General features: G+C 42.4%; 1 protein-coding gene across 1 annotated transcript in view; it reads left to right on the top strand.

Moving 5' to 3' along the window:
• CLGN (calmegin) overlaps window positions 1–24,280 on the top strand; it is a 317,529-nt gene that overhangs the window by 50,141 nt on the left and 243,108 nt on the right. Inside the window, exon 4 of the mRNA XM_069241043.1 lies at window positions 7,026–7,084. Within this exon, the coding sequence (XP_069097144.1) occupies window positions 7,026–7,084 (59 nt within the window). The remainder of the gene's footprint in view (window positions 1–7,025; window positions 7,085–24,280) is intronic.

Here is a 24,280-nt window from a genome sequence, read left to right as displayed (position 1 = left end):
GATGGTTGTCAAAAATGACTTTCTTTTGGTGGGATCCTATAATACTATGCTATACAGTCTAAGGGATCTGGATATCAATTTAATCATTAATGCCCAGACGTTAGTCTCAGAATTGGTGGATCTTCCTGGAATAAGGAGCGCCGGGTCGTGGAGAAGGTTATTGGTGGACAGGGATAAGGTTGATCTTGAGGCAAAGGCACAAATAAAATGGGCTCATCAGGAGAACTTTGATCTTTCAAGTGAGTGCTGGGAGAGAATTAATCATCTAAATTTCTCAGTTCTCAGAGGTGCGAATTGACATTGAATGATATTTTTCAGTAAATGGCTATTATATCGAACCCCGCAAGCCTTATCCCGTATGGTGCCCAGCTGTCCTGATCTCTGTTTTCGCTGTAAGGCAGTAGAGGTGCGGGTTGGATACATGTGATTGGGACATGTCGATGTATACAGGAGTACTGGGAGGGAATATTCAAGATGCTAACAACTATGGCTCAGGTTAATATAACTCCCAGTATCCGGTTGTTGTGCCTAGGCTTTGACCCCGAAGCAAGGCTCCCTTTCCAGGTGGGAGAAACTAGTTTTTATCGCCACTGTGGTTGCCAGAGCTCTCTTGTTGAGAAACTGGTGCTCTGAGTTATCTCCCATCCCTCAAGAATGGCGGAGCAAAATGGTACAAGTCTGAAATCAGGAAATGAGGTATGCTAGTAGAATAGGAAGTGGCAAAATATTTTCCTCGATTTGGGGCGATTCTTTTTAGACAATCATGGATCAATCTGTTCTTGAGTCACCTATTGAATGAATTTGCATAGCTACCTAATCTTAGTGTTTCTGTTTAGAGCTTTCTCTCTGGGAACCACTAGGGAATTTATTTAAGACAAAGTTTGGAATTGCAATGTATTTTTAATTTTTTGTTATCATGGTGGATCCTCATAAAAACTCAATAAAAAGAATAATAAAAAAAAAATATAGCAGTTTGTATACATTATTTTGACAGGCTCCTTTTGGTTTCCATGAAAAAAACACTGAGATTAATTTCTTCTAAAATAATGTCAAGTTTCCCACTTTATTCAATTTAAAGTAGTCGGGCTGATTAAACTAAACAGTATGCTGTATGGCTCAGTCACTATAATAGACTGTTGGGATAGATATTGAAAACAGAGTTGAACATTTTATAGGCTATCTGTAGAGTATGTTAGTTAAGGTAAATTTGAAATAAAAGAAAACAGCAAAGCATACATATGTTCACAGCAGCCATTAGGTATTTGAACTGGTAACATAAAGAATAGGTGAAGTAGCTGCCTTTCATCCATTGAAAATGTAACTTACCTCTCACTTTCTTTCAGTCTCACTTTCTTTAGTTTCTGAATTTAGGAAAGAGAAGAGCTAGCTAGATTAGATCGCTTTGGGCGCCTTTGCTTATACACTCTATGGGAGGGTTTACAGACTTCTGGGACTCTATTTCACATAGGGCACACTTTCTCTATTTGCACGCAATGCACCTGTTTTAAGGTGCGCCGGGCGCAAACAGAGAAAGGCACCCTATTACATTAGATGGGCTGCCCCCAGAGCAAGTGAGGGAACACTCTGTGGTGATAACTCTGGCGCTATATGTGCACCAGCACTTTCTTATTTACAGAAAGGGCAGCACAAGCTTCTGCAGCCCTTTCTGTAATACCAAAGGGCCCTGGGGGCGTGCAAAACAGGCTTACATGCCCGTTACACCCCCAGGCACTTTGTATCATATGGCCACTGGCATTTGGTTGGGAGAAGGTGCGCTCCTCTGACTGTCATAGAGTGGCTGCCGATGCTCAGTCATTGTGATGCATGCCTTCTAGACTCAGCCACTGTGTTCGCAAGACACCTGTTTTGTGTGGGGAGCAGAGTATGTGTAGATTACAAAGTCCCTAGATTCTCTTTGAAGAAGGAGGGAGATAGTTTGTTTCTTCTCTGGACTCAGCCAGTGCTCATGGGCTACTCAAATGGCTCCTGAACTCTAACCGCTGAGGTAGAATATTGGAAGGAATTACATGATGCCAGATAGTATGGGTGTCACAGACTGTTTGCAATCTGTTGGGGGCTACACAATGGTATAGTCTGCTGGGGATTATACGAGTGCATGCTTTGGATCTCTGCTGATGGCAGAGAGACAGCGTCCAGCTGGGTTGAGAATGGATAAAGGGAGATCTTCTCTGAATACACACGAATTTGGTATCTTGTTTACACAGTGCATACAAAGCAGGTAGGTGTTAACGTTCGCTGTTGTCAGACTTTAAGAGACTGATGTCTTCCCCAGTTTTCAATCACTGGAGTATGTTTTTTGCTATGTGCTGTAATATTTATAGCACTTATAGCTACCGATAGATCTGTATGGGACAACCTCACCTGGATCTTCCATGGCTGTCATGTTTCATAAAAAGTACACTTTCAGAGTTCCCAGCTCAGAGCAGGGCTGAGGGGAGTCTCAAGTCCACACTGCAAAAACTTTGTCATGCACTCTGGTGGCAGCTCTGAATACAGTCAATGGATTTAGTTAGCCTTTGACTTCAAGGCCACTACTGGAATGGATTATGAGGCTGCTATTGGCCCTGACTTTATGGGTCCCTTTGAACATCTAGGCCCCAGGAAAAATGTGAGTGTGGTCAGGGGAAATAGAACCGGCTGTCTATCTGGTGGGTCCAGTGGCCTCTCCTAGACCCCATGGGGAGGGACGTCATACCTCAGACGCAGTTTGCATGTACTTCTAGACCTTGGATGGAGCGCTGCTAGTAATCCCAGGTTATAGAATCTACATACGGCCCTAAGAGAAAGGTTGGTGTCGCTGTCTCTTTTCATCTGCTGGTTGGCCACAGGAGAAGGCAGCCAATCTATTGCTGTAGAGAAGATGTGGCCTATTAAGATCCACTCCAAGCAGCTCACTCATACATACACATTTACCTAGGCAGGACTCACGAGGATAGGCATGTCAGGGCAGTCTATTTTGATGTACCAGTTCACCCTCCACATCCCTCATCAACAACAGAAGCCTAAGATTAACAGATTCTTCACAACTGCAATCTCCAGGCTTATTTGTGTGCCATGTAACATGATATTTCACTAGTCACCCTCATTTGAATATCCCTTGCTCTCCTCATACTTCATTGATCATGTTTTACCTAGTTACTTATCTTTGTCCATCACTTCATCAACAGATTTGCTTTCAGTCACTCCTAAAAAACATTGCCATTCGAGCTACTCCTGACCAGAAACAACATATGGACCATCATTGTTCGTAGTGCTCCACATTTTTTCCAATTACCCTGTCAGAACCTCTCTTAGAGGGCAACAGGGCACGTAGGGGTTACTGGGCCCAACCATGGGGGTTGAGGCCTTTTACTCCTGATGTCTCGGAGCCTGACCTACTATGGATCCTGAGCAACTGAGTCAAGTGCCCCTTTTGCACATGACTCTCAGTAGTAGCGGTGTTAAAGCAGTCAAGGCTCTGGAGCGGGGGAAGAGGGTCAGGGGTGTTTGTCAGGGGCAAGATGTAGATACAAGCCAATAAACATAACTCAAAGAAGTGCACATGATGTGAACAATAAATCAACGTTAATCAAATGCTTGCTTTTATAAGAAAAGTAGCATTTTACTCTACACCAGCAAAGGAATACAGCTTTCAGAAGCAACAACACAATCCCCTTGAGGCCAGGGTTCTACTAGTTGTCAGGCAAATCCCTGTCCCACCCTCCTTCATGTAACATGTGTGAGGTTATTCCCAGTTCACTGGTGGCTGCATCTAGGGAATGCTCACTCTTAGGCCATACTCAAGAGTTCCCTTTTGTCTCTTCAGGTTTTAGTCAAAAGTGTCTATTACACAGCACCATTAGCAGCGAGTCCCCTGGGGTACAACCAGCCCAGTTCACTCGTTACCCACTCTTGCAGCACGGAAGAGTGCAGCAGGTTTTCTCAGCACGAGTACCGGTTAGTCCATCTCTGCTTAGAAAAGTTGGGCTGCCATTACTGCAGCACCCGGCAGCGCAAGCTCTCACTCTTGAGCAGCACTGCCAGTGTTCTCTCAGTTGTTGGGGCAGTTCCCAGCTACCAACAGTGTCTTAGGCAGCCCTCAGTGGTGAGTCAGGGGCAGTTCTCTTGCAGTGCAAGTCCAATCCGACGAACGTAGCCTTAGTCTCTATTCCAGGCGACAACCTGAATCCTTCAGCAGCGCTGGTACCAGTAGTCCCTCCTAACATGCAATGGGGCAGTTCCCAGCTACCAACGGTGTCTTAGGCAGCCCTCAGTGGTGAGTCAGGGGCAGTTCTCTTGCAGTGCATGTCCAACCCGACGAACGTAGCCTTAGTCTCTATTCCAGGCGACAACCCGAATCCTTCAGCAGCGCTGGTACCAGTAGTCCCTCCTAACATGCAGGAATGCCACATTACCGGATAATACTGATGCAGGCTCCTCACACACCCTTGCAAAGCTGATTGCAAGTCTCTGCACTTCACAAAGTAGCAACTTTACTGATGGTCTGCTGTATGGTGGTACAGTATTAGTGGGACCCCTGTGGCTCCTAGCACACAGTTTAGTCCATGGTGGCCCACTCCTGACATACAGGGCTTGCCAAGCTGACACTGCACACAAGCAGCAACCCAATCAGGCAACAGTCATATCTTCACACCTCGCAGAGGGAGTCCTCACGGTAAGGCCTCCCAGGGGGAGTCGCTTCTTCCAGTGCTCTCCTTTTCCTCACAGGGCACTCTGGTCATAGCAAGCAGGCAGGCACTTGTGCCCCAAGCTCCAGGGCAGGTAGATCTTGGTGCCTGGGTGATGTCCCATCACCCAGCAGGGAGACTAGCAGGCTTTTTCCCCTAGTCCTGGTCACAGGCAGAAGTCTTGCAGACCTTCCCCTTCTCAGTCAGCTGATCTGGCTGCTTGGCTGATGACAAAGTTTGAGGTCTCAAACTCCACTTCTTACAGTCCATTTCTAGACACTAAAATGTAATTTAGGTTCTGGCCCTTTGAAGGTCTATGTTGGGGTTCTGCTTCTTTTGAAGTGGACATCTTTTTTCTCTTCTCTCCCCTGAAGGGATATCTTTCACAGCAGGCACAATTCCGAAGCTGATTAACCCACTACTCAATTCATGGGAGTGACCAGACATATGGATCTAAGCCGCAGTGATATGTGCATCAAAAGGTTAATCCCAGGCTCCCAGATGTACCCTTTATAATTCTCTTATCAGCCCCTTCTCATTTCCTGAGATGCTTTTTGGATCTATCTTGTGAGCTAACCACAATTTGTGAGACAGACCTATGTTATTGCACACATTCATGATCCTTGTCCACCTATGACACAAATGTCAGTATTGGGGATTCAGACAACAGTACAGTGGGGCACTCAGGGCAGGGGTACATGCCTGTTACCATGCAGAGAACTTTTCTGTCCGACAGACCATAACTTGCATACATCGAAGAAACCTTTTGCTGGGACACCGGATTGCAGTGCTAGGTGGCTTCAAAACACTTAGCACAGAAGGTCCACTTGTACATCATTGCACTGTGTGCATTCTTGTTATGATTAACAACTATTCCTTCCCTTTCTAGGAAGGAACTGTGCTTATACATTTATGTTTTGTGTTTGGCTGTTTTGCAAGTTGCCAGTTGCCTATAGACTTCTGTGTATACCTCTCTTTGCACATCTCTTTTCCTTCACGCTTCAATAAGCACACTCGCTTTGAAAATTCAAGTCCAGGAAAGTGAACACTGTTTTCACCTGTTTTACAAAACAGCAGTGCTTTACAGCAACGACCGTCCACAACAAGTCTGAGACTACGTGCTGCTTATTTTGCTAAGTGGGCAGTTATTCTCCAGTGTTCCAATAGTTCTTTCCTGTGTGGATTGACTGCCACTGAACCAGAACAGAAAAGTAGCAACTATTAGCAAAGCTGATAGACCTGGCCTTGGAAAGTTGGTGCATTTTTCTCATTTGCAAATTTTTGTCACAAAAATAAAAAAGAAGAAAATAAAAAAAACAAGCTGTCACATTAAATGTGGTGGCCATGTGTGCAATAAAAAATAAATATATTAATCATTGTATATAAATGCAATAAAACTGTAGGGGTGGTTCCAGGAAGGCAAGTCTATTGAAACCCTTTTTAATTGTAAATGCACCTCGCAGGAAAATGTGATTGTTATTGGTGCAAAGAAAATGTACTATTGGTTTAAATTGATACAATCTAAGGACAGTCTAAATACACAGGGATGACTAAAAAGAATATAAGGATAAAGAAAAGCAAATGGCATTGGCAAAGTAAAGAATTGCTAGCGCAGTTTGGACATGTGATACATGAAAATACTTTCACTCATAGTGCAAGAGATCAAATGGCTGGAGTTGGCTGCCACACCGTCCCATGCTGTGGTGGATGGAAGTACAAATTTGAATTACATTTTAATAGACCAATGCATGAAGAGGACTGTACCAAAACTCGTCTGTTTTTGTATTTTAGTTGAGTGTATTTGATTTCAAGAGGCTAACATGCAAGCTAAAGCTGTCTCAGTGCCACACCTAAACAGTGGAAATTTAGGTTGAGGAGAGAGGCTCACCAAAAAACAGATATACACCTTGGATTGTTCTGTTTACACTCTGGTGGGAATGTAGGGTACAGATAGCTTTCTATTTTCATTTTGGTTTAAAGACGTTAAACCTTTAAGATCATTTTTCAGGACTGCTAAATATCATTGTTTTGAGCTACATTTTGAATCTAGAATTGTTCTAAAATAAGTGTACATGTAGAGTATTTCAATTATAAATAGAATAAGATGGAGATAATTGTTTGTTTTATAGAGATATGGTTAAGTATTTCTCAGTATTGACAAGAATGAGGTGATTCCAGGCAGCCTATTATAATAAATTCCCTGCCCTCGCCACCTTCCATAAACATTCTTCAATGTCTGGTGCATACGTTTTTTTTATTGTTTAACAGGGTTTTGTAAGTTGAACTATTTATGTTTAGATAAAAATGAATCCACAAATAGTTTCAATGTATTTACAGGTGGGTGCTTTCCCAAGCTATGAAGGAAAATACAAGTGAGGACATTGCAAAATATGATGGTAAGAAAATTGTTTGTACATTGCATCTTACAGAATGCGCCTGTAACCACTACAATGTATTTAAAATACTGTTTAGTCTCAGTGTTACTGACACAGTATAAATCTTTCTCCTATATTCTGAGTAATGCCTTTCTCAGGTAGAATTAACTGAAAACCTGTATAATTGGCTCAAACCTGTGAATATCTCCATAGGAACATATGTAGTCCTAGTAAGACTGATTACGCTTCCCTGTCTTACCTTGTCATACTGGTCTCCATCAGTATGTTAATTTTTATTGAGCTGAGCTGAGCTGGGTCTTCCCCTGCTTGAGTATAGGGGAGATTCATCCCAATTTATTACATAGCCTGAGTGGGCTCCATACCTCTTAAGTATACTGAATACTCCAGGCAGTGTCTCTCTTGGGCGAGTGATGTAGAGAAGGATGTCATCTGTTTATAATGAAATTCTTTCATCTCACCCTCCCCTTATGTGGAATTCTGTGATCTTTGTGTGTGTCTGAACTATGCATTTCAGAGGTTCCAGTGTGAGGGTGAATAGCAGGGGGACAGGGAGCATCTTTGTTTTGTCCCCCTTTCTGTTGGGAAGTCTCCTGACAGTACCCCGTTCACCCGGACGGTGGCTACTGGGTTGGTATATAATAACTTTATCCAGCCCTGAAATTTGGGTCCAAACCCAAATTTTCTCAGGACCTGTGACAGGAAGGGCCAGTGGACGGCATCAAATGCTTTTTCAACATCCAAGGAAATTAATGGTGTCTATCCAGTTATGCAGTCTGCGGAGGTTGAATCTAGTCGACCTCCCAGGCATGAAACCGGTTTGGTCCTTATGTATCAGGGGGGTCATGGCTGCTATTAGTCTTGTAGTTAGTATAGATGCCAAGTCTCAATATTCAGAAGAGATATGGGACGGTAGGAACTGCAGCACCTATGTGGTTTCCCTGGCTTTCAGATTAGTACAATTGTAGCACTGTGGCGGTCCTGCCGGAGCATACCACTCTTTTGCCTCCTCAATCTTTGCTGGTAGATATGGGCTTAGGATATCAGCATTTCTTTTAAAGAATTCTGCTGGGATCCCAATTTGGACACAGTGTTTTCCCCAGTCTCAGCCTACTTATTGCTGTCTTTATTTCTGACAGCTCTATGTCTGTCTCAAGGGCCGCTTTGTCTTCTGACATCAGGAGGGGAATCTGCACTTCTTCTAGGTACTCCCTATTTGGGGAGAGTCGGCCAGGGCATGTGCGCTGTAGAACTCCCTATAATAGCATGCAAACTCATTTGCTATCTCTTGGTCTGTGTCAAAGATCTTACCATTAGGACCCTGTATTCTGTGTACCCAGTGGGCTTCCATTTCCCTCCTTCCCAACCATGCCAGTAATAGGCCAGCTGTATGTCCTGTGTCATATAAGCAATGGTGGGTTGCTAATACTCGAGGTTTTACTTCATTATGTCCTTGTGAGGGATATTCTCTGTGAAGGATTGCTACCTTCTTCACGGTAAGTGGGTCCAGTCACATGTCTTGCTGTCTTTCTAACTCTACTAGTTGTTGTGACTGTGCATTGTTTGACAGTGGCTATAGATGAGCTTGTATGTGTCCTTTTGTCTAACCCTTGTGTGTACTTGATGTATAAATTGGTGTGTTCTCTATAGGCTCAGTTGGGTGTGCTCTGGTAAAGAAACTGACATTCTTGAAATCTTCCTCTGAATCCATGTCTGTGGTCCATGACTTATATAGTTGTGTTGCATAGTGTTCACCTAATCTCTAACATGTGTGTGTTTGGAGAGGAGTTTTTGGTGGTGTGTGGATAAGTGAATGAGGTTGTAAAGTATGAGTGTTGAGTATGAATGTGACCCTGTTGTGGTCTGCCATCTGTAGCGTCTTCCCCAACCCTGAAGCATGCAGATGAATTACCCCCCAGAGAAGCTGCGATCAAGCATTACTTTATTCCTCCAGCATAGACTAACACACTGTGTATTACCTCATACTTTCCGTTAACCACATCTCCTTACATTATGTAATTCCTGTTCAGAGTCAGCCCAGAATCACAAGGATTCTAGTGCTCTTAACATCAAGATCTCAGTGAGGCGCTCCTACTTGTATGCCAGCTTGGGTGATTCAAGATGATTGCAGTCCACCCAGATCAGGCAACCGCATGATAGAGTCATGCACTTGAGCCGGACCTGCTGACTGGGTCGCTCCCTGTACATTTTCAGTACTCAACAAGTGTTGCAATAGGTGTTTGAAATGTGAAGTGTTCCGAGTGATGGATTGTCCAGGATGATGTGCTGTCACCATATGTCTTTGGACTCCACAACCTATAATGGATCAGCAGCAAAAGGAGTGTCAGTTTTCCGTCTGAGTTTCTACTTAACCAGTATCCAGTCTCATTTGTCTAAAACTGTCTCCTGTGCCTGGCAACTCTGATCTGTGTATGTTTTCATTTTTCTTTTCTGAGCTGTGTTGGTGTTTCAAATCTTGTCAGTATTCAATGATCGATCCAGGGTCCATTGAGGTAGTTCTGTTCTGATGGCTCTCACAAATAGCAGGTGGCTGACTCTCACCGGTTATAGAGTGAGGAGTTAATCAATAGGCTTGGGTGCCCTGACACATGGCTTGGTTCAAATCGATTCCCTCTATGGACGCTTGTTGAATGACCCTCTTGAGGGTTCCCATGAATTGTTCAACTACACCAGTGGCTTGGGGCCAGAGCGGTGTGCTCTTTTGGTGTTTGACATTGAGTTGGATGAGGAATTATTTGAACTCTTTGCTGTTAAAGGGCTGAACATTATCAGATTTGAGGATTTCAGGGTGCCCCACATTGCAAAGATGTCATAAAGTAATTCTATGACTTTGCCATGGGTTGCCAAAGATAGGTCTTCCATCAAAGGAAAATGTGAATATTCATCTATGACTACAAGATGGTGTCCATTTCCTAAAGGCCCCAAAAAACCAACTGCAGTTCTTTTCCAGGCATGTGCAGGAAGATCAGATATTGTTACTGGTAGTAGTGTCACTTTGGGGGACTAACAATTGCAAATGCAGCATAGCTTCAGCTCTTTTTCAACTCAGTCATCTAGACAAGGGAGCCACACTCTATCTCTTAATGCTCTTTTGATGGCTACAATACCATGGTGTCCTTCATGGGCTAGCTCGATGACCCGCTGTCTGAGGCTTCTATGTATGACAATTCTCAAGCCTTGTAGTATCATGCCTTCTTGGGTGACTGCTAACTCATCCTGTACATGTTTGAACTTCTATAATTCAACATCATTGGCAAGGGAACGGGTAATTCTCCTCCATGATTGTGTGGTAAACAGTTCTTTGATTATGTTTATGTCTTTATCTGAATTGGTGGCAGCAATGATTTGTTCCACAGACAGAGCCACTGGAGTTCACAAAAAAGTTAAGATATGCTTCAGCTGTCTTTGATGTCGAACTGTGATGATGCTGCGGCAGCGATCTGCTGGGTTTTGATCCTTCCCCGGTTTGTGTACTATCTCATAGTCCTATTCTTGTAGGTATAACCCCCACCTCTTGATGCGAGGGGACATCTTAGAATTCGGGTTTCCAAAAATTGGAAGCAATGCCTGGTGATCTGTGATGACGGTGAATCGTTTTCCATGGAGGAACACATGAAAATGTTTGCAGGCCCACACCACATCCAGACTCTCCTTCTCCAGCTGAGAGTAAGCACATTCTGTATCAGACAGGCTTCGACTGGCTTAGGCCACAATGTGTCTCGGAGCATCTGAATGATCATTGTGTTGAGCAAGGATCTCCCCTAGCCCTGCTAGGCTAGCATCAACTGTTATTTCTTTGGGTCAAAGTAGGCCATTTCTGTTGTATTCTCAATCACATGTTTAATGTCTTTGAAATTCTGGTTGCATTCCCGAGACCACTGGAACTGTACGTTTTGCTTTGTCAAGTCACTCAATGGGGCCCTCCCTGTATCAAAATTGTGAATGTATCTTGAGCAATAACTGGCCATGCATAAAAAGGATTGCAGCATTGTGACTTCTTGGGGAGAAGGAAGGGAGGCAAGTGGATAACAGTGCTCGCACCTTGTCTGGATCTGGAGTCATTCCCCTATCAGAGAATATGTGCCCAAATATTTTGAGTTTGGTTTTGTGAAACTCACATCTTCCTGCATTCTGAGTGAGACCTGCATCAAGGAATAGCTGGCAGAGTAAGGGCTTTGTCATGTTCTTTCTATGTTCTCCCAAAAACTGTATGTAATTACTGTAATTGAAAGCATGCGTAATAGGTTGGATCACTTGGCGAATACCATCCTGAAATATCTTACAATCTGAAGATACTCCAAAACTCAGTCTCTCAGTTCTGAGCAAACCAACAAGAGTTAGAAAGGTAGTGATGTACCTCAAGTTCTCCTCTAGCTGGTATGGATGGTATTCTTTATTCAGGTCAAGGCAGGAAAACACGTTGGCTGTGTTCAATTGAATGGTCATGTCCGCTATGGGTGGACCAGGATGTCTCTCCCTCTCAATAGCTGTGTTTGCCTGGTGCATATCAATGCAAATGCACACCACTCCACTGCTGTACTTTTTGGTACTACTACTATGGGTGAAACACATGTTGTGAGGCCTGTGGAGCATTCAATGATGTAAGTTTTTAAAAAGGGTTTCCAACTCTTTCACTACAGCTTCTTGTAGATGGAAAGCAACTCTGCGGTATTGCTGAGCAACAGGTTGCATACCTTCATTGATATGAAGCTGTATTTTCATTTTCTTGAGTTTTCACAGGCCATGGAATAATTACGGGAACCGGTTTGTAATCTCAGACTGAACACACAGGTTGTAGTTGAGAGATATCAGAATGGTGAATGGTGGCTTTCACCGATATCTTTTTGCATTTGCAATTGCTCAGAAGCAGCCCAAGTATATGCCTTCATGCCTGGTGGAGTGAGGCGAGGCCCAGGGAATAGGCTGTTAGACTTTTCTACTGGCATGATGGTAATCAACGCACCTCTGTCTATAATTAAAGTTATTGGCTGATCATTCATGTTCAACTCTATTTTGGGACAGTGTCCAAATAATGTTTGCCACTCTGTTTGGTGAGCTTTCTTTGATACTGTGATCTTCTTTACAGGAACCCAATCCTACATTTTTTGGTAGACGTCATCAGTGCACATTCATCTTTTTTGCTGGCACTCAATACTGACGTTTACAAACCTTTGTACGATGAGCTTGATGACAATTGATTTTGTCTGGTTTCAACTTGTCGTAGCTGATGTTGCTTTTTGATTTTAGTGCCATGGAGCGATTGCTTATAGAACTTTCTTTCTGCCATTTTCTCTCACTTTCGTGAAGCACTTGAGTTTTCATTGGTTTGGCTCATAGTCAAAAAATGGTTCTCTTTCCCACAGCCTTTGCAAACTTGTCCTACAGCTGGACATATACCGTCACAGGGAAATGCAAACCCTCATTGGAAGCATAGATTTGTTTTCTTTAAAGACGTCGACATACATGTGTCTCGTCTATGCTTATGCTTGCTTTTCACTGTAAGTGGCAATTTATGGTATTTCAAACCTACATCTATGTCAGCAGCTTGTTGATCTGGCCATTCTTCTGCTCTCGCAGCCATCCGCGTTTTCTCTAGGCTGTGGGTTTCCCTTAGCATGCACCTTCTAAACGAGTCTGAAAGACAGCCATCAATGATTCTGAGGCGCATGGCTTCTACATCAGTGAAGTCACAGAACTTGCAATGTTTAATAAGTGCATGGAGTCTTTCAACAAACTCAGCCATTGTTACACCAACCTGTCGAGCTTGGTTGAAGACATTCAACATTTGGCTTTGGAGTGAACTTGGCATTTAATGCTTCTTTTACCTTTTGGTACAATTTTACATCAGACTGTGAGATTTTCTTTAACACTTCTTTCATGCCATCATCTGCAAGGTTTTCAAATATTTGGTGATCTTCTTGTCATCTTATTCCTCTTGTGCATCTATTAATTCATCCTATGTTTCAATCCCTTCAGCCCACCCAATACCAATGTTTTGCTTCTTAGAAGTGTCAAAAGGCGGAGGTGAATTTAGGAACACTCCCACATTGTATTTCGTGCTCCCTTCTACCACCATTCAGAGCACATCCTGTGCCTGAATGGTCACTCATTGCCCTCACTTTTATATGTGGACAACACCATTCTATTAGCTCACACTGCTAGGGCCAGCAGCATCTTCTAGATCTTTTGGTAATGTTCATGGATGGACTTGACCCTTTGACCAACTATTCTAAATCCCATGTTATGGCTATGGGATTAGCAATACCAGCTCCAACAAATGTGTTGTGAAGGGACACCCCATCCGTAGTCAGAGACGTTGTCTTCTCTGGGCATCTTACTGGACTCCCATATTTCCTGGCAACCTTTACTTTAAAGAAAATTCCATGTTGTATAAGAGGTTGACGAACAGTATCAATGCTCTTTCGAAACACCTAGGCCAGATCCATATTGAATAGACTGTGAAAGTTCTGAAAGGCCAAATGTATACCTGCTGTCAGCTTTGTGTGTTATAAATGGGGCTACATGTCTCCTGCCCCTTTACAGGTGGCTGAAAATATACTCTTAAATGTCCCCCAAGGTATCCCCAGTGGGATAGTGCTTGAAGAGTTGTTGTACATTTCTGGCCTCATTCTTCTTCGGCTGCTGCTCTTATGGTCATCCCTTTGGCTGAAGGAAGAGTTAAATCTTGACAGACTCATAGTGCGCGACTCTATGATTTTGGGTCATATGTCACGTATACACTGGCTGTCACACGTCAGGAGAAACTTTACTAAGATGGGCAGACCAGAGATTTTCTGAAATCCCGACTGTATTGTGAAAGGGATTTTGCCTGGCTGAGCAGGCTTTTCACTCCAGGGTGGCACTGGAACGAGAAGCCGTCATTTTGACTAAGAGCTTGATGTGCTGCTTTATTATGGTCAAGACAGTGAGCGGGTTGGAACCGTACTTGAACATGGGTCCTCCAGTTATCACCGCCGGTATTTTAGGTTAAATATAGTCCATCAGTTGATGTTTGCAAAGGGAAGTCAGCTTAAAACTGCACAGCTTTAAGCCTGTTCCTGTGATAACACTTCCATTCCTGATGCTACGCACTTCATACTGATATGTCCTAAATTACATAGTTTACGCCATCAGCTTGTTCCACTGATGCTTTTACCTTTAAATTTTAGACAGGCGAGACCAGTCGTTTTGTTTCTACAACTCTTACAGTCACCCGACGTGTTTTTTTTGTCATGCTTTTTATCTAGTATTATACATTGTAACTGAACTCATTTAACTTTTTCCTACATTGATGATCTGCCATCTTATCAGTTATCCTTGGTTGTTTCTCTGCTTGTTTTATCACTCGATTGAGCATTTGTATTTTTCTCCAATAATTGTGTCGTAACATCTCTTTGCTATGGTTATTTTGTGTTTTCATACACAGTTGAACTCTCTTTTTATAACTACATTTTTAATTGTTTATACTTCTGTGTTTTTAAGACAAAATCGAATAAAGTAATATTGATTGAGAGCATGTGCTCTTCAGACAGCTTTGACCTCGCTGGGTGGCACCAACATCTTCTGTTAGCAGAGGTTGCTGTTAGACTATGCACACCCGCCCTTGATGGTGGGTAAGTGTTCTGTTTTTTGTTCCTTGCTGACATGATTGATATTTCTTGCGTCGTCCAAATAATCGTTGTGTATTCGATACACAGTGCAGTGTCTCTGCTGACCACCTCTTCAGCAATTTTGCCAGGTGTTTTGAATGTGCTGTTCTGCAGGGGCTTCAATCTCTTCTGTTGCTGTGAACCAGTTGGAGCAGGGCTTTGACTGCACATGTGCTAGTTGCAGACTACTCTGTCGATTCTGGGCACAAGTGGCATGCACAAGCAGTTTCAGGGACTCTCAGGGATAGCAGTGTTATCTTCTCAGGCATGTATCCTCTATGCCAGTTGTAGTGTCTTCCCCAGCCCTGGAGCATGCAGATGAATTACATCACATGGGAACTGTGGTCAAGTGCTACTTTATTACTCAGCATGCACTAACACACTGTGCATTACCTCATACTCCTTATCTCCTCCCCATATGTTATGTACTTCCTGTTTAGAGTCCACCCAGAACCACGAGGATTCTAGTGAGCATAACATCAAGATGCTACATCCTCTACTGCATGTGAGTTTATTTGGCAATCTTTAGTGTTATGGACTTGCCTTCTTTTAGCTTTCCTTTGGTTTCCTATAGGATGACTTCCTAGGTTGAGATGGCTAGGACTGATAGCTAAGAAAACATAAACCTGCTGCCCTTTCAATTCAAACTTATTATCAGGGCACAATCACATTTTGGTACATTAATGGCCAGTAGATTCAACCAAGTGAAATCAATAAACCACTCTCTTTTAAGTTTCTGGTTTATGATTGATCTTCAGCAATAAACTTATCACAGTATTGCAAAGAGGCAAAAGATCATTATCATAGCTAAAAGCAATATATTTATAATATAATTTCTTGGCGCATAATTCAATGAATAATTTTTTTCAGTCAATGCAATATTTTTTCTATTACATACCAGTCTGAGACAAAACATATGTAATTGCTCATTTCAAAATAAACAAATTTGAAAGGAAAAAATACAAAAAGTATCACCCTTTTAAAACAGTCTCCTTTTGTAAGCTCATATTTGTTATAGTGCAGACTCACACTCAAAGGACAACACATATCCAGTGATGTGAATTTTAATAACCAAACTATATAAGGTCATCAACTATAAAAAAAATTATATGATTGTCCCCCTTTCCCAGCAGTTATATTTTCCTAAAGCTTTCTTCAGGACAAAAAAGCATACAAATAGATGATTAGCATGCTAAAAGTGTAGCACATATTACATATAAACCATAGACTTCAGCAGAACGCCTAACCATTGATCACCTCTGATTGCCTGTGTATTGAGCTGAGCCACTGTAATGCCATGAGAGACATCTGCTGTACAGCCCTAAATATTCTCACTATTAGCAGGTTGTAGAGTTTGAGTGGTGAATCCGGCAAAGATGAACAGTGCACACAAGTTAGCTGAATCACAACTGTACATAAGAAACACAAAGCAGTTCTTTTTAGCCATTGCTACTGTGTTATGAGATTAATTCTGACTATTGATCTGTTAAAGACCAATTAAGGAATGTACCTATTATATGTAAGAATTGACATTAGTTGTGCCTGACTGAGTTTATAAGAGTTGCATACCACAGGTATAGCCTCATGTGTCAAATTGTATGTTGATGTGAACAGTGAAGTCTCTTGTTCAGTTTTTAAATGCTGCAGGCATAAACTCATATAAACTAGCCGCAAGCGCCATTCACGCTCAGGAATAATCTTATATCATTGAAGTTGTCGGGCCAGCTAGCAAAATCAAAATAGTCTTTTTGATGCTGTGGAGTTGTTTGGATGATGTAGCTCAATGAAAGTGGAGAGAAGTTAAGACTAGATGCAGCTGTTGCAATATCAGTAAAAATGAAATTTATGACGGGATTATTATTCATAAAAGAACACACATTTAGTAGCATCTTAAATATAGTAGAAAGTCAAATCAAACGTTACAAATCACACAAATACATACATAAATTATGAGCAACGATTGCAAAGCAGCAACAATGGGTTGCAATACAAAAATGCAGTTTGTGATAATTTTTCTGTTTTATATTAAGTGCTCACTTTATAAACATCATGATCATCTGTCATAGGAAAGAAAGCACAACTAAATCTGCGGAAGGGGATCTGACTCCATCTCCTCTCCCCGAGAATTCTGACTCCAACAGTAGTACTATTTGATAACCAAACACCATAATAAAAGCACTCTGTGGAAAATGTTAGCAAGGCATTCATACCTCAATATCAAGCTTCTCTGTGTTTATAGTCAAGAATATTTGCCTGGAATGCCTATATTGTTTCACTGGTTGCTGCTAATACACCCAAAACTACATATTTGCTGACACTAGCCAGGATCCAGGCTTATGAGTGGAATGAAACAACAGGGGAGAGCAATTTAGGGTTTCTCTTATCCCAGGGCACTCTAAGGGTGTTTCTCAGGGACACCAGAATTGTAGTGGGAGGGAGAGAGGGGGGAGGAGTATGTATCATTAAGGGACTCTTAAATTTCACAAAATGTTGTAAAATAAAGGAGAAAGTCTCAAGGAAAATTGAGAGATGGGACAGCTGGTTCAGACAGACTGGGCTGTTCTCTTTCACATATAGCCAGTGGAGTCACACATTGGATGGTATAGCCTCATATACACAAGTATAGTGTATTTGTCAAGTTGAGACCTATATATGTAACCACTAATGCCAAGTATAGGCTCATAAGCCCACTTCATTCATGTCTGCTATCCTTCTTGCCCCTTCCGTGTATGGGCCCTCCTAAAAAGGCAGAACAGGGCCACTGTGGTGAGAGCATCAAGCAGCAGCATATGCAGATGTATATTGCAACACATCAGGAGAGAGATTTGTGTATTACCCTTTCCTAGCAATGCCTCGATTGAATCCACTGACAAGGTTAAAAAGAGATGCCATCATAGGGCTTCTGTCTCCTGGCTGGTCATTTGCACACCACCATTAAGATTAAAGGAAACTGCAAAGATCTACAGCACTATGCATTGGACAAGGCCCAAATCTGTTATGCTGGACTGTTACTGTGACAGCCCTGAAGTGTGTATCTGAAAATCACATGGTGAGTCTACCAACCCAGAAAAGTAATTTACCTAAAATGCCACTGCCTTGGGCCATGCTTTATAGTCCACAAAAACCACATTGCATCAGTTCTATCAGACAGTTCTTGTTCCTATCCATGGGGTTTAACCAGCACCTTGTACTAAACTGTGAAAAACACATACTCCACATAGTGCTGGATAAGTACTATGTTGCTCTATAGTTGACCGTAAGGTAGCCTGTCCATTATATGGTCATATGGCTATCAATGTATTGTGAAACCTTTATACTTACCTAAGGCAATTGCTCTAGAAATAAAATAGAAAGACAAGTAGAAACAGTGACCAATGGTGAATTGGCAGGATTCCCTCTGGAGGTTTTGGTTAAGATTTGGGGACCTGACCTTTCACACTCAATTCCTCTGCTGATAATTGAGCCACAGCCTTTAAGACACGTTTGCAACCTTATCCTGATTTTAATAGATGGAAGGAGAAAAATAGCCTGGGTGGAGAATTGATTTGGTTTAAAAGACTACCTAGATAGTGTGGGTTTAGTCGTGAGTGGATGCAGACATATCCTTGGTACTTTCCTTTCTCTTCAGCAGGTGTGCTAGATTCTTAGAAGGACGTGAAGCAAATGGAGCTCAGAGGGATGGCAAGGGAGGGAAATAAACACATCATGGCAGCCTTTCTTTATGTTCCACAGAGTAAATCACCACAGTTTTGTTGGTGCTGCCAACTTAATGTATTCAGTTAAAGTGAAAAATAACAAAACGTTTTCCTCTTTGCTTTCTTAAATATGAATGCTCACATCCACCAAGTTGTCTCCTCTTGGTGACGGACTTCTGGTGGTCTTTTTCTCCTTCTTCCTCATTCTGAGTGTGTGGTGGAAGGAGGGAAAGTTATGAAGTTGTCTGCTAACCAGTGCCTCCACAGTAAGGAGAGGCTGCTTGGGGACTATGAGCAGTAGAAGGGGTGTATATCTCACCCATTGTTGCCAGTATCACGTCATATGCCTTTCAGCCTCATTAGGTCAGGTATAGTCTCATATGGGCAGCAAAGTGACACAATAATTTGTAGTTTCATATGCCAAGGTATATGATGCTACAAAAATGTAGGAATAGCCAAATGGGTAATTGTAGCCAGGTGTTCCAGTCCTCCTTGCCCATCCTCTGTCCCAACCTTGTATTTCTTTAGGGCCTCTCTACTTACCACAGTAGGGCCTCTCCACTTACCTGAGTAGGTCACATTTGTGGAAACCGACAGTAGCAGGAAACATGAGTGTTCATTATTGTGCAAGGTAATTATCAGTTCTGTTTAGCTTCACTCCAAGGCTTGTCTTCATTCCCACTGCTCCATGGAGAGGGTAAAAAGAAGGTTAAAGTGACAAGAGGAGGTCAGTAATTTAGAAAATGTTTGAAAAACAAGTACTATGAAATATCTTAATCATTAAAAAGGCACAAAGTGCAGACTATTTTTTGTAAAAAAAAAACACGCAGCCTCATCTTATTCACTGGAGCATCATCTGCCATTTTATGAATGTCAAAGCAAATAATGGCCTTAATAATATATTTTTTCCATATGTCAGTTCTGTGACCATTATAAAAAGCAGAAGTGAGAGATAGTAACTCTGCATTAACCCCAACACAGTCTCAGCCCCCCTGTTATTGTCCAATTCACTACAATCCTCACTATCAATTTAATTTAAAAAGATCTTTATACGACCCTGAGTAGGTCATAAAATAACAAAACACAGAAAAACATGATAAAAAGACTACACAATCAGTCATCCATTTAAATTTCCTGCAGATGTCATAAGATGCATTTTCAAAGGGGTAACAACATCGACCAGGAAAGACAAAGGTTAGCAACCTCTAAGACCAAATAATTCATATACCTTTGTTGGGTTTAGCATTTGCTAACCTAATTTTTAAAAACGAGTAATAAGACAAATTATAAATAACATTCTTAAAAATACTAAACATTTAAAAACCAATACTTTATTTACAGAAATGAAGGGCATAATTACAGGTTCAAAGCGTTTGTAGTTCTCACTGCTGATTTGAGAAAGGTGCTATTCCAAGAACTATGTAGGGGGATTTCAACAGTTGTAGATGCAACAAAGCTTGTCTACATCTGGGAAGCCCCATGGTCTTTAGTAATGGCTTAGGGAAATATCTGTGTGAAAAGCTAAAAAACTGCAAAAAAACATAAAACGCAACAGTGATTGTTCACTAGTGTTGTCACAAGAGTAAGACAAAGCTAAATCCCTCAACATTCCAAAATTTATTTTAAAACATAAGAGCCACCAAATCGTTCTTGCTCTGAAACTAAAAAGAAGGGAGCTCTTCCAGTGGGTAAGGCCCAGGAATAAATAAAGTGCAGGTTCCACTGAAACCAGGGACCTGTAATCGGTCAACACTGAGCATTTTGACAGTTCATCTTAGCCTTGATTCCTCACTGTAACCTAAAAAACAAGACTTCAACTTTGTTTTATTCTCTTTGGTGGTACTCCTTGGATTTGTAAACAGAGAGGATAAACCCAAGGTATCGAAAGTTTTGGAGATATAGCTCAGCCAAGGGATTAAAAGCCCCCTATCCATACTAAGACAATCTAGAATAATATCCCTGCTTACTGACACACCCCAACTTGCCCACACACTAAACCATAACAATAGGGGTGCTAAATGAACCTTGTCTGCAATGTAATCTTGGTTTAGTTCTGAGTGGATAATGAAGCTAGTGGTTGATGGCAGAACATGCAAAATCTTCCAACAGATACGATTTTTCTCAGCTTGAAGAAAAGAGATATTGCCAAGACTCCAAACTCCATACCTATATGTGGCGGCAGTAACACACTGTGCATTATACACTTTCAAGAGGGGGCATGTGGTCCCTTTTCCTGAGGGCCTCAAAAGAGTAAAAATTTCCCCTGCAGACCGATAAGCTTAAGTCGTGAGCTATTGAGTTGGGAATGCCACGTCCCAAAGTGAGCTGAAAATTACTCCTAGATAGCTGAAATCACTAACACTAGCAAGGGATTGGTTTTTGATGGTAAGTTTAGGTAGACTAGTCTTACCAGGCCCAAGTGTCAAAATGTGCGACTTTCCATAGATAGTCACTAGATCAAGGCTGGACAGAAAGGAGACAAAGCGGTCCACCAGAAACCGTAAGGTGCTGGGGGTACGGGCTAGGAGGTCCACGTCATCTGCATAAACTAAGGCAGGCGTCTGCAAGCCAGCGATCCTTGGGATGTCTACCAGGTTTGAGGTCAGAAAATAACCTAGACTGCTGATGTAAATAATAAAAAGTAGGGGAGCTAGGATACAGCCTTGACACACTCCTCGCTTTAAAGAAAACACAGGGGACATTTCCTCATTGATGTCCAGTCGTACTTGTGCTGCTAGATTTACATGCACTGAGTGCAGGAAGTTCACTAAAGGTAAGGCACCCATAAGTCCAACAACGTCAACCACAGCTTAGCCCTGTTCACTGAATCAGAAGCTGTGGACAGGTCCATAAAGGCCAGATACCATAGGCAATGCGTGACATATATGTATTTATTCACTATCAAGCTCAGATTCTAGCATTGCTCCACAGTACCCAAGCCTGAATGGAACCCAAACTGAAAAGGAGAGAAGATGTCATTCTCTTGGGCCCAGGTAAAGAGGCAATTATAAACCACTCTCCCTATGATCTTAACTGTGCTATCGATGAGTGATATGAGTCAATAGCATTTTGGGGACATGCGGTCTCCCTTTTTGAATTTTGGGATGTTGGTGGACAGTGTTCAAGAACGGGGACTATTTATATTGAGCAATCCATTGAAGACACTAGTAATCAGTGGTCCCCATAAATCAGTTCCACATTTTATGAGGTCTACTGGGACCCTGTCAGGGCCAGGCGCTTTCCCGCCGAGCAGTGCCACATTGCTGACTCTACTTCTGGCAAAGACACAAAAAGAGGTGGCAAGTATAGCAATTTATTCTGAAGGGTGTTTAAAAAATCAACCCTTGCCTCAGGGTGATATATTGTAGAATAATGCAAGACCCAGTCGGATCCTAAGATGTTGCACCATAGTAAAGGACATTCTGTGACATTGCTAGATCTAATCTTCTTCACCAAGTCCCAAAGAACTTGCTATTATTCCCAGCTGCAGCATTTTCCAGTAGTTCCCAAACCCTCTTACACAGGGCCTCTTTCCTGGACTAAAGGGTGGATTTATGACCTAGACGAGCAGCCTGAACTGCAGCTATATCTCTCGGGGTAATGGCCAAAGCCTTCCTCAATCTGCAGTTAGCCACCGAGCAAAACCTGTCAAATCAACAAGGTTCTCCCTCACCAGGTCCGATGGGTTTAAGCAGAGACTGTTTAATACGCTTGGTTAGGTTATCATAATGGGCAAGCATGGCACCTCTGCTATCTTCAGATAAACAATTAAGAAACAACCCCTGTTTTCATTTTAACAAAGTGGCCAAAGTGCTGCTGTGTTTTTAAGATGCCATGTAGGCCCTAAACCATCAGTAGAGTGTTGAGTAATAGGAACCACATTAGAAATACATTTAAGCCTATTCAGAGGCAATTGGCCTATGGCATGAAGGGCATTGTGATCTTTAAACTCAGTCTGGGCAATCTCCCCTTCAGTGAACCAGGGTACAAAGTTATCAGTCACAAATATATTGATGGTTGAACGGTGGCCGGTACCTCTAAAGGGCGGTAGGGATGCACCATCCCTCTTAAGAATGTCGAGTAAATGGACTAGATCAGGTGCTGCTAAATACCTGAACAGCTCTGCCCCTCTGTTGTCACTAATTACTCCACAACCTACCATTGGCGCTCCTGGCTCCTAGTTACAGCCTGCCAACTTAACATTAAAATCACAACACAATAAGCAGTACAGTTTCCATTTTGTATTGCCTTCTACAGTTTGTAATTTCCGAAGAAAATGTAACAAATAAGTGAAGTGGGTACAAACAGCATTGGTGAAATCATTGTAAAAATTAAGTAGATAAAAAGAGTAACAAGATGAGTTGTCATATATTTCCAGGGCTAAAAAAGCTGGATACCCAGCCCAGAGTCAATAAGCGTGACTTGTACAAGACGGCTCAAACTAACCCAGATCGATAGACCTCCCATGACTCTACCTCGAGCTGAGGGAACAGCTAGGCTAGAATGACAGGCATAACTATCATAAGATGCCGAGATAGTAGACCAGGTTTCCTGTAGGGCAATAATATTGTACTCATCGACAAAAGGTCACCAATCAGGATTCCCCTTCAGACCTGCGTAATTCAAACTTAGTATACAGAAAGTTCATCTTTGATTAGGACCTGGAGGTTCGTCCTTTACAAGTAGTGGGTTCCAGATCCTTCCCTGAGCAGAAATTTGATCTACCACTACTGGGAGTCAGTCCAAATCTGAAAGGGCGTCAAATATATTACCAATAGTAACAGGAGGGGGACAGTTGGGCTTACTGTGGGGGCTGCCAATCCTCAAATGGGCTCCCTAACTGGTATTCTGGGTTGGTGGGCCCCCGGCAAGCTTGACAAGGAAAAATGCTGTGAGCCATGAGGGGGGCATAAATAAGTTGCTGGGAGTCCTGGTGGAAAGGCATGCCTCTGAGTTAGGGGGGGCGTATGGTTTATAGAAATATCCTAAAGGGACCAGCTTGATAGTACGCATTAAAACATTTTGACAATTAGACCCAAACAGTAGGTTACAAGCCAGCAGGGTAAACCTCAAATTCACGATTAAACAGTCATCCACAGTGTCAGCAAGGCCTGCCTCAATCCAGGCACATGTTTGCACTAACAAGATATCTTTGGATGATAGATAGGCAGCCTTTTATACCGCACTAGCCAGTCCAAGGTTTTATTGAATAGTCTGTCATAGGATTTGATTTGTCCTTGGCGCAAAGGTGGTACCCCAATCAAAACGGTTACATATAGACATGCGGCCGGTGGAAGATTGACAACCGTCCATGCAGGTGTTACACTAGATAGGGACTCCTTCTTACTAAGACCCACAGTTGTAAAATCTTCATCTGAACTGTCAGAACGTGGGGGAGCACGTTGTGTGTAACCAGAATGCTTAATCGGGCGAGATTGTTCCACTAATTCTATATCTTCCAGAGGTTCTACGTTTGTAGGTAGAGAGGCTGGAATAGGAAGGGCCAGCTGATTGACTGGCGGCTGTACAGCTCCGCTGCTTGAGGGGTGGAGCTACCAATTCATGGACTAGACGGGTTCAAGCAAAACTGTAATGATGCCAATTTGGCTTTGATGGCATCTAACTGCTGGAAAAGAAGGGTGATTGCGCCCTTAGCACAATTCAAAACCTCTCAAAATGGTTCTCTACTAAACTTGCCAAGTTGTCACAATTTAGATTATATTTCACTTTATATGTTCCTGATAGTGTTGTAGAGGTCTGGAGCTGACCGGCTGTTAAATCCACAACCTGCAAGGGGACCTCCTGTAGTACAGCGTTGCTACTACCCGGTTGCT

The sequence above is a fragment of the Pleurodeles waltl genome, chromosome 1_2 (genome assembly GCF_031143425.1).
Source record: "Pleurodeles waltl isolate 20211129_DDA chromosome 1_2, aPleWal1.hap1.20221129, whole genome shotgun sequence".
NCBI lineage: Eukaryota > Metazoa > Chordata > Amphibia > Caudata > Salamandridae > Pleurodeles > Pleurodeles waltl.
This window is presented reverse-complemented; position numbering and strand designations above follow the sequence as displayed.